This window comes from Lepidochelys olivacea (assembly GCF_965140295.1).
Source record: "Lepidochelys olivacea isolate rLepOli2 genome assembly, chromosome: 3".
Classification (NCBI taxonomy): domain Eukaryota; kingdom Metazoa; phylum Chordata; order Testudines; family Cheloniidae; genus Lepidochelys; species Lepidochelys olivacea.
In genome coordinates this window covers 190819304-190831067 of record NC_140413.1, presented here as the reverse complement: position 1 = coordinate 190831067, position 11764 = coordinate 190819304, and the positions used below count along the sequence as shown (strand labels likewise).

Below are 11764 nucleotides of genomic sequence, written 5' to 3'. Positions count from 1 at the left end.
TACACCAGTATCACTGCTCTGTTACACCAGTGTTGAAGTCAGTGGAGTCACAGTAGTATAATAGAGTAGTGAATCAGGCCCAATATTTACTAAAGGCCCTCCTGCCAAAAAAATATGTTGGTATACAGAAATGATAAATGTATAGGTTACAGAGAAATGACCTCCTTGCCCCCAAAACCCCCCAACAAAACAAAACATACCACCACCAACAAAACCCACAGCCACCTCTAATCCATTTATGATGGGCCAGTATAATAATGTGTCTTTTGCAATCTGCTCAATCATAAAGAAAAATCAGTATTCAGTTAACTAAGGAAAAAAAATTCATTGAACAATTACAGTTTCCCTTGTCTAAGTCAATGCTGCTAACTACTAGGAAAAGGTGACTTACGAAAAGTGGGTATTTTCCCCTCAGTGCTTACAAACAGAAGTAAGTTGCAGAAGACACAGAGGGTACATCTACAATGCTGTTGGGAGCATGCCTTCCAGCCTGGGCATGCCTCCATTCGAGCTAGCATGGTAAAAATAGCAGCTTGGATGTTGCGGTATGGGTGGTGGCATGGGCTGGTTACCTCAACTCGGACCCAGAGGGGCAGCTTGTACTCAGGCAGCTAGCCTGTGCCACTGATGCTTTTGGCGAGGTAGTGTATGTCTGGGAGGCATGGTCCCCTCTGTAGTGTAGACATACCCAGACTGAGCATATCTATCTTCAGTCTCTGTTAGCTTCCTGTGTCCCAGTAGTTTTAGTTCTGAAGTTTTAGTTGTGGGATTTCAACAGCATGCATTTCCAAAGGAAAAGATATTTGACAAGCCAGATGCAGAAGAGATGAATCAAGTACAAGTGGTAACAATTAACTCTGTTTCCCCTCCACCCTCTTAAATACTGTAATGATCCAAAATTTATCAGCCTAAAAGCAAGCAATCATTTGATATTAAAGCAGAATAAAGAAATTCTGGTTTAGGTTCAAACTGTTCCTCAATTTTTTTTGTGAAGAGGGGAGGAGGGTGGAAAAGTATTTGTTATAATTTTCACATATTCAAGTCCCAGTAACATTCTATTTTTTGCATCTCTGATAACAAAAGATACATGTGATCTATGCAGGAGCCTACAAGAGCAACACACTATTGTAGTAACTTACTAGTACGTAACCTTGTGATGAAAAGAACCTTGTCCTATAAACCGCAGTTTTGCTTGGCAAGTGTACGTTTTATGAGGAGAACAAGGTATATTTTGCACTAAAGGCCCCACCACTACGGGCTGTAATGACAACGCTTTCATGTGCTCTTACTGCTAAGCTCACGGAAAACAGGCAAAGGCCTCAGTTGGTGGGGGTTCATTGCTTTTGGGAAATCAAGCCTTGTCAAGGTGTCTCCAGTTAGACACCAGAAAGTGAGTCCTCCTCCCCTGAAAAAACAGCCTCCTTTTGAAAACTGAGACCACAATATTTGTCCATGATCAAAACACATTTTTTTCCTTTCATAATCCCCACAAACCAACCACAGCAACAGAGCATTGTACACTACATCACTAGGGCCTGACACCCTTTTACATACCCTTTAGACTTGGGAAATTGGAAACTGTCCAAATGATCATGGCAGACCTAATTCTGATCTTATTTACACCAATGTAAAAGTAGAGCGAGTCTGGAGTCTCTGGCACTACTTCAGATTTCTGCCATTATCCTAAGAGGTGCTGAGCACAAGTCCCACTGAGACTTGGGTGCTTAGCACATCTCAGGGAGTTAGAGAAGAATAATTTTTCGCAGATTCATGTGTGGATCTCACCTCTCCCTGGGTTTCTGCAGCATCCTCTGGGGCTTCGTACATGGAGAGGTGGGTTGGCTGAAGGCAGGTCTTGGCAGGGATGCACATTGTCTCCCCTGGCACTCAGAGCAAATGCCATTGTAAAGGTTACTGAATTCAGGCTCTGTTATACTTTCTGTGCCCTCCCCTCAGTGGGATACCCCTTCACGTCCCAATGGCTGAAGAACCCCAGGCAGCACCGGCTGCAGTGGAGCATGGGGCTGAGCTGCTATTCCTTTTGGAGCCTCTGGCCTGGTCGACACTAAAAAGTTAGGTCAACCCAGTTATGTTGCTCAGGGGTGTGAAAAATCCACACTCCAGAGCGATGTAGTTAACCTAATCCCTGCTGTAGATAGCGCTACGTCGATGGAAGAGTTCTCTGAGGGAGGTGAATGGGAGAACCCCTCCCATTGGCATAGGCAGTGTCTACATTGAAGCGCTATAGCTGGCTGCGGCAGCTGTAGTGTTTCCGGTGTAGACAAGCGCTCAGAGTCAGCATGAAGTCACAGAACCCCGAATGGTTTGGGGGCTAGAGCCACTGCTTCTTCTACAGAGGGGCAGACCCACCCCACCAATGGAGATAACTCTGGGAAAGGGGAACCTTGCAGAGGTTTCCTCCATGTGCATCCCTTTTCAGGATGGGAGTTACTGGGATACAGTGAAATGGCTCTCCTACTGGGATTGTTGAAATGCCAGGCCTACCTGTACCAACTCATTTTCAACATCTCCCAGAAGTGTAGAGTCCCAGATCCTGGTCCATCTGGAGTCTGGTAGATTTGCCATTGACTTCACTGGGACCAAAATTTTGCCAAGGGGAATGTCGATGGCTGTAAATGGAATGCTTTGCAATCTCCACTGGCACATAGTCTGTTCCTCCCCTTTTACTATCCTCCTTTGTGTTTTTTCTTGTGAAAACTCTGCCAGATGATGGACTGAAGTTTGTATTTCTTCTACTATAGGGTATTCTGGAACAGAATGTGGCCAGCTCATATGATGCCCTATCATAGGTTGTGTATTGTGTCCATGTTAAGTGCCCCAATTTGGGGTCCTGCACAAATTAACTTCCGCATTGTGGATGCGGAACCTCCAGTCACTCCGCATTTGTCCTTTAATCGTTATGGCTTGTAGAATGTCCAGAGATGCGTATGTGCTGTGATAAGCTTTTATGGATCTAGCTTTTACTTTTAAGAATTGAAGGAAGCGCTTCCCAAGCCCACTGACATACACATGCATATTATTCCATTACTCACTTGGCACTGGAAGCATTCATATGCCTAGCTCCAGAATGAAATTTTTTCCAGCAGTGGCATCTACCTGACAGCTTCTCTTCCCGGCTGGCTTCTTCCCCAGCTCCTTGTCTGGCTCCGCTGCTGGTGGCTGTGGACATGCCTATGGGTCTGGTTCAGAGTCAACTATATTGTGCTTCTGGATGTCAGCTTCCTTTGACTCAGGTAGCAGTGTAAAGCATTCACATTTGCTCCATTAAATACATTTGTGAGTACAGCAAAGAATAAATGTCTTTTTAAAATGTCTGTTTAGTGCTAAAAGCAGATGCGCCTTCATATCTTATTAAGTAAATGCGTGGACTGCCCTTAAAGGCACTCAAATGCCAATATACATTCCATTCACTTGTTAACATTTTTCAGATCAGGAGTTTAAATCTGTCACCCACACATTCCCCAGTTAAATCACCTCTTTATTTGGGGTGGGAGGGGGGAGGTCAAGTGCTGAAGTTTTGTTATTATTTTAGGGAGATGGAACTATTATTTTAGAAATGCTAAATACTGTTCTACGAAAGTGCAATGCAATTTCTTAAGATCTATAGCTAATAATTCGCTGGATGAGATGTAAAGTAAATAGGTGATTGTCTTCAAGTAAAATATTTATTTGATATTTTTCTAAAGAAATTGGGCCAGTGATGTTATTGGGCCAGGGTTGAATTTAGCCCATTGTGTTTATTTTTTATGTAGAATCCCTGCAATACAGTAATTCTCCTAGTTGTGGGACAGAAGAGTTTATTTCATCAATGAACAGTGTCTCAGACAGCCACAAAGCCACAGAGCAATGCACTGGCACTGCATGGTGCTATTTGCGTTGGTGCAGCATGTCATGGTGATCTGTCATCTAGGCTGATGCAGCAGTTTGATGATGTAAACCTCACAATGCAATATCAAGACCTCTTACCACAATTCTTTTGTTACTCTATGCAATTTTCTTGTCCACAGTGAGCTAGATCCTCCACTGAGATGGAGTTCTGCTCGGTGCAGCTGCAAAGTGGGTAAGGGGGAAAAGGTGGTAGCATGCTAACTTTGTGCTTCCCAGAGCTGCTGAGTCCTCTTTGGCCACCAGCTTGAGTTAGAGCAGCCACTCAACTACTCTAACTTAGGTTGGCATGTAAGGGCCTGCAAGGGGCCATTCTGTCCAGGGAACACTGGAGAACAGCATGATCCAGCCACACCCCCTCCCACTCCTAACATGCTCTCTACATCAGGAAGGCTGATGGGAGGGGCACAGCTCAGAGAAGCTATAGCATAAGCCAGAATCTGGCCCAGTATCTCCTCTCTGTCCTCATCCCGTTAGAGGCTGTTAGGAGTGAAAGTGAAGTGCTTTTCTTCTCTCTCCCTCCTTCTGTTTCTTTGGTAGGGCAGAGAAAAACCCAGCTGTCTCCAGTCCATTGAGCCAACACTCTCTGAGCTGTTGTGTGTGTTTCCGATCAGCACTCTGTGTGCTGTGCCTGAGACTACACCCTGGGACTTGGATTCCACAGGAGAGTGTCCCAGAGCTCTGGGAGCCCTCAGGCTGGAGATCATGGTTTCTCCATGTGCACAATGGAAGTGGCTCCTCCTCTGAAAATATCTTTGCAGAAATATGTGTTCATTGCCTCAGAGCTGAACTCAAAATGAGTGTATTTTTAAAAATATCATGAAGGAAATTACAAAGGTTTCTTGTTTCAGTTTCACAAGTTCTCCTGAAAACTTGTCTGGGTTAGCAGTGGGTTAATACAGTAGTCTTTCCACACTGACTTGGGCTCAAGTCCTGCTTTAGTCCAAGGTGTGTTTGGTGGAGCTCTCTCTCTAGACTATCCTATATGACAGGAAAATGGGGGTATTTCTGCCTATCTCATCCAAATCAGTACAATGCTGCAAGATGGAATTGCAGCACTGCTTGGCATGGGATAGCATCATGTATCACACTCGCAATTCAGTGCCTGAACCAGCCTTCAGGTTTTGTGGGACTTCTATCCAGTTTCCTCCTCTCATGTTCCTCCTCTCCATCATTGGAGATTTTTAAGAGCAAGTTAGACAAATACCTGTCAGGAATGGTCTAGACCAGAGTGGCCAACCTGAGCCTGAGAAGGAGCCAGAATTTACCAATGTACATTGCCAAAGAGTCACAGTAATATGTCAGCAGCCCCCACATCCGCTCCCCAGACCCCAGTGCCTCCTGCCTGCCAGCAGCCCCCACTAATCAGCGCCTACTCCCCTCTCCTCCCGCAATCAACTGTTTCATGTGTGCAGGAGGCTATTGGGGGGGGAGGGAGGAGGAGCGAGGGCATGGCAGGCTCAGGGGAAAGGGCCTTGGGGGAAGGGGTGGAGTGCGGGCAGGGCTTGGGGCAGAGCAGGGGGTTGAGCAGTGAGCACCCCCCAGCACATTGGAAGTTAGCATCTATAGCTCCAGAATCAGTGCCTAGGTAAGGAGTCGCATATTAACCTCTGAAGAGTGGCATGCAGCTCCGGAGCCACAGGTTGGCCACCACTGGTCTAGATAATACTTAGTCCTGCCGTGAGTGCAGAGGACTGGACTAGATGACCTCTCGATGTCCCTTCCAGTCCTATGGTTCAATGATTTTATGTTTTATGATCACATGCCCTCAAATTGCTGCCTTTACTCATGCCCATATCCCGCCTATCTTTCCCTTCCTAGGCTGTGTTAACTTCTCACCTCTATGTGGGATTTCATGGTGTCTCTAGTGACCCTAACAGGGTAGACTATAGTGGGACCCATTAATGTGAAGATCCAGGCCATGCCTTGGCCCATGGACCCTCAGACTTCTGGTCCAATAATCTTTTTGTTGAGGTAGGGTTGATGGGACGACAGCTAGAGCATACTGAGGTCTGCTAGGGAACTGCAATAGTGACAAGGCAGAAATCCAAGAGTGCCTGGAGCGGTTTGATTTGTTGAGCAGTGTCCTTTGATTTGTTTGGTTGCTTTGGCTGGGTTGGATATGGGTTGCATTTAGGTTTAATCTGTCACTTTGTCCCTCTAGTGACCATGAGCTCTGCATGGGGATGTCGGAACAGTGGGTAACTGGAAACAAATTCAACCATAACCCATATCTCTTCAGATTTAGCCTGAGAATGGGCACTGAGTAATAGTTTAGTGCATGTATCCTGGCCAGACCAAGAGCACTCGCACAACACCCCCAGACCCAGGTTTATTACAGGATCACCAATAATCTGAGTGGCATGAGGTGCATAGGGTCTGGGTGAGTCAGTGGGGTATGCACTGAGAGAATCCTGGTCCCCCCTGTGATACCCTTAATGCACCTCAGTGAGTTGGAGACCTTTAGTAGTATGACTGAACCCCATACATTTTGGAGGTGCAGGATCGGGGCCTCCTTGATTCCACTTGTGGTTCTGGCTTGTCAGGGGTGTGTAAAAACAAGGGTTTGGCCTGACTTGTTTATTCACTTATTTACTTCTAGTTCTTGATTCTGTCACCCTTATTAAGAATGAGTAGTACCATGCCCTTCAACTGATCGCACTAAAAAGAATGGGTCTAACTCGTGAAGTAAAGTACTGCTTGGTGTGAGTAAAATTGGGCCTATAATAATTGAGGGAGCAGGCTCTGGGGCCTGCCCCTACTCCTACTGAAGTCAATGGGAGTTTTGTCATTGACTTCAATGGGAGCAGCATAGTGTCCAAAAACAGGAGCTTAGCCTGACTGAATGAGAAACTCAGGACTTCTAAGAAAACAGGGACTTTTGTGCCCAGAATGTGACGGTTTAAATACAACTCTCACTCCTTTGGTGGTAGTATGTGGATTATTGCCATAATTCTCATAGTTTGGCAAGCCTGCATCAGACTGGAACATACCTCTTGGTGGTAATATGGTCAGTCAGTAGCCTTCATTATTAATCAAGCACTAATAGACAAATTAGAAACTGTGTTTCTTCAAAGCAGGAGGTAAATCACTGGTGGATTTTAACTGTTTCACTGCTTTGTCTTATTTCCTATTTTATATTGCTCCATTGAAAATGTTAGATTGGTTAAGATTAGACAAGTGATGTAAATAAGCATTACTTTAAATTATTATCCTGATTACCAAACATGAATGGTGAATTGAAAACTTGTTTTTCTTCAAAGCAAATGAAGAATAATATTACATTTTACACTTCAGTAAATCAATGTAGCCCTAATTTTTGCCATGCAGGAAATCAATTCTAGTCTTTATAACAGTCGAAGATGTTATGAACAAAGTAATTTTGCAAATGATGGCAAGTAACACATTTATTGATGACTGTACTTTAGGAATTTAGAATTTGTGAGCACTATAATATAATATACTGCACTGGTAGGAGCTGAGTGAAATACAGATTATATGGTGAAACTGTAATGCATCATTTGCTATTAGTGGACTGGTAATAATTACCAGTTTCAAAGCAGCTTTTTCCGTGTAATCTTTAGTCTCAGACGTAACAGCCCTTCTCATTGACATTATGATTACACTAGCTGCCCTTATGATCTAGAATATCTAGTTGATGGGAATACTAAAATGTGATAGTGAAAACTGTTTGTTGTATCCTCATTATAAGATAAAGTGCCATTTTCTCTGACCTAAATATATAAAATAGAAAAGCAGGGTAGCATTATATTGTTAGCATACTGTAGCCTGATCATGTAGCTTTCGGTATATTGTTAAAAATTTCCACTTTATGACAGCAAAATAAAGGAAATTTTCACATTTAAGTCTTTATGAGCACAGGAATGTGAAAGTCCAATTGAATTTTGTTCTATTTCCAACAGATTTAAATATTTATCTATGCCTGTATTCACAGTACATGCTAAACACCGTAGTGCATTTTATTCAAATGCTGGCTTCAGTTGAAGAATGAAATGTTAAATATTATTCCAAGGGCTTTTTAAGTGACTAAAGTGTTAAATGCCTGCTATCAGTGGTTGAATCTCTTTTTACTCATCCAATTCAGATTGTCAGACTAAATGTATAATAATAGAGGAATCTGAAGGCACCAGGAAAAATGGCTATGGGTCACTATAGCCAGAACTATAGGCTGCCTGTCTGTCATATTCACAAATCATTATTCAATACATTATACAATGAAAATAGCCTTATAAAGCTTTTCCTTTTTCTTCTTTGAAGTGAGGAGGAAAACAAGAAGGTTGCTGATAAAATGATACTAATGTCGAAATTTTCTTTCCAAATCTTTCTGTGCTCCCTCCCTCCCCCTCCACATTAGGCAACTGTTTGAAACCTAATTTAGGCATCTACCATCTAATTTTGTAAAGAGGTTTTAACCACGAGTGGGTTATATTGAGTGAGATTATAAATGCATCGTCAAGTAAATTACAGGTCAGACCAGGAGTACATTATGCAGTCAAATACCATTGTAAGCCTGGCTTGTTTTTGAAGACGGTTATATTTTTGTTCCGGAGCAGACCTCAAGAGCTTTTGTTTTTAAATCACTAGCTAGCAACTCTATGAGAACTGTCAGGTTGGACTGAACATTAATTTTTGTTCTCATCTTTGTTCTAATTTCAATTTACCAACAGTTATCAGTGAAAAATACTTACTCTGGCAAAATGGGATTATTCTTAAAATTACAGCATTCAATAAAAATACACTTGCCTCCTTCAGATTTCATATGATCTCTTGCCTACCACCCTCCAGAAGTCATTCATTTTCCTTATTTTGCAATATATTTAGTTGTGGCTGCTTTCTTGTGCCATTATTAGTTAGCTTTTTGTTTAGTTATTTATTAGTCACTTGCTCTTTTATAATGTCCGGGTTATCTCTGAAAATAAATTATCATGAATTAGAGTTAGCTAGTTAGTTGGCTACTTGCCAAAGTGGCATTTACCATCCTCAAATTCTTTTCAGGGCGAGAGAAATAATGTGACTCCAACAGGGCGTGCATCCAGGCCTCTTGGCTACTGTACAGATATTTGACTAGCTGAACTGCATCTTTCTGTTTCTTCGTTATCCTTTTTTCTTTTTCTTTTTTCTTTTTTTCCACTTGAAGCTGACACTCTGCTAAGGGCATGAGATGTTGTCTAATTTTCTACACATTGTTAGTCTCTCAGAATAATGAGAAGGATGATAATTTAACATTTCTCATCTTCCTTAGCTATCGTTGCACTTTGGGCTGCTTCTTTGAACCAATGTATATGTTTTTGCATTATACCTTTCATAAAATTATTTGTAATGATTTTTTTTTTCATTTTACATATTAGTGAAGTAAGATCAAGGTATCTGTGGAGCCATAATTAGAATGAATTTACTGAATCATTTTTTTGATGGATCTTTAACACTGTTACCTGTTCACATACTCTCTGTTTGTTAGGGAAAGAAAAAAGGCAGGAAGTCAGCTCAGATTTGATATGGTTAAATGTGCAAGCTCCCCTCCCCCATAACTACTCATTAGTAGATTTATGTTTCTCCAGTTTAGATTTAATGCTAGGGGAAAAGAAAGATTAGAAAGAAAAAAACCAACAACCATCAATCATTGATAAGCAATTCAGTGATTAAACATTTATGTTGCTGTTGGTATTATTTTGCAGGTAAAGATGAGCCCAGCAGCTACACGTGTACAACTTGTAAACAGCCTTTCAACAGTGCATGGTTTCTCTTGCAACACGCACAGAATACTCACGGATTAAGAATCTACTTAGAAAGCGAGCATGGAAGTCCCCTGACACCGCGGGTTGGTATCCCATCAGGACTAGGTGCAGAATGTCCTTCACAGCCACCACTCCACGGAATTCATATTGCAGACAATAATCCTTTTAACTTGCTAAGAATACCTGGGTCAGTATCAAGAGAGGCTTCAGGTCTTGGAGAAGGGCGTTTTCCACCCACACCTCCTTTGTTTAGCCCTCCCCCCAGACATCATTTGGATCCACATCGCATAGAACGTCTGGGTGCAGAAGAAATGGCTCTTGCAACCCATCACCCTAGTGCCTTTGACAGGGTGCTGCGACTGAACCCCATGGCTATGGAGCCACCAGCTATGGATTTCTCCAGGAGACTTAGAGAGTTAGCTGGAAACACCTCCAGTCCACCATTGTCACCAAGCCGGCCCAGCCCTATGCAAAGGTTACTGCAACCATTCCAGCCAGGCAGCAAGCCACCATTTCTGGCAACACCGCCCCTTCCTCCTCTTCAGTCAGCCCCTCCTCCTTCCCAGCCTCCAATAAAATCCAAGTCTTGTGAATTTTGTGGGAAAACATTCAAGTTTCAGAGTAATTTAGTAGTACACCGTAGAAGCCACACTGGAGAAAAACCCTACAAATGCAGCCTCTGTGACCACGCATGCACTCAGGCCAGCAAGCTAAAGCGTCACATGAAAACACACATGCACAAGTCCTCCCCCATGACCGTCAAGTCAGATGACGGGCTCTCCACAGCCAGCTCCCCAGAGCCTGGAACCAGTGATCTCGTCGGCAGTGCGAGTAGTGCTCTCAAATCTGTCGTGGCCAAGTTTAAGAGTGAAAATGACCCCAATATGATTCCAGAAAATGGGGATGAGGAAGAAGAAGAGGACGAGGAAGAAGAGGAAGAAGAGGAAGAGGAAGAGGAGGAGGACTTAACTGAAAATGAAAGGCCAGACTATGGCTTTGGCATTAATCTAGAAGCAGCCCGTCACCACGAAAACAACTCCAGGGTTGGTGAGGAGAACCGTTCTATGCCAGACGTCATGCAGGGGATGGTCTTGAGTTCCATGCAGCACTTCAGTGAGGCTTTTCACCAGGTCCTCGGAGAGAAACATAAACGAGGGCACCTGTCTGAATCTGAGGTACACAGAGACACTTGTGATGAAGACTCAGTAGCTGGAGAATCAGATCGCATTGACGATGGCACTGTTAATGGCAGGGGGTGCTCGCCTGGTGAATCTGCCTCTGGAGGTTTATCTAAAAAGCTGCTCTTGGGTAGCCCCAGTTCTCTGAGCCCTTTCTCAAAACGCATTAAACTTGAGAAAGAGTTTGACCTGCCTGCTACAGCTATGCCTAACACAGAAAATGTTTACTCCCAGTGGCTGGCTGGGTATGCTGCCTCTAGACAGCTAAAAGATCCATTCCTCAGCTTTGGAGACTCCAGACAATCGCCTTTTGCCTCTTCCTCAGAACACTCCTCAGAAAACGGAAGTTTGCGCTTCTCCACGCCTCCAGGGGAGATGGATGGAGGGATCTCAGGCCGCAGCGGCACAGGAAGCGGAGGAAGCACCCCACATATTAGTGGCCCAGGCCCTGGAAGGCCTAGCTCAAAAGAGGGCAGACGCAGCGACACTTGTGAGTACTGTGGGAAAGTCTTCAAGAACTGTAGTAATCTCACTGTCCACAGGAGGAGCCACACAGGCGAAAGGCCGTATAAGTGTGAGCTTTGCAACTACGCCTGCGCCCAGAGTAGCAAACTCACCCGGCACATGAAAACACATGGTCAGGTGGGAAAGGACGTTTACAAATGTGAAATTTGTAAGATGCCTTTTAGCGTGTACAGTACCCTGGAGAAACACATGAAAAAATGGCACAGTGATCGAGTTTTGAATAATGATATAAAAACTGAATAGAGGTATATTAATACTCCCCTCCCCGCCCCTGGTTCCCTGTAGAGTTTTTCTAGACCTTTGTGATTAAAATAATGGAAGCTAAGGATATTAAGAAAGTGCTTGTCACCAGCACACCTGTTTATTTTCTTTTTGTTCTCACCGTTTGAATGCATGATC

At 43.6% G+C, this 11764-nt stretch overlaps 1 protein-coding gene across 4 annotated transcripts in view; it reads left to right on the top strand.

Annotated features, from left to right (window-relative positions):
* BCL11A (BCL11 transcription factor A) overlaps positions 1-11764 on the top strand; it is a 98501-nt gene that overhangs the window by 78322 nt on the left and 8415 nt on the right. Inside the window, exon 3 of one of the 4 annotated variants that reach the window (XM_084624873.1) lies at positions 9603-11330. In XM_084624873.1, the coding sequence (XP_084480999.1) occupies positions 9603-11330 (1728 nt within the window). Of the gene's footprint in view, positions 1-9602 lie in introns of all 4 variants that reach the window. The other 3 variants (XM_084624874.1, XM_084624872.1, XM_084624871.1) reach the window with 3 other exon arrangements.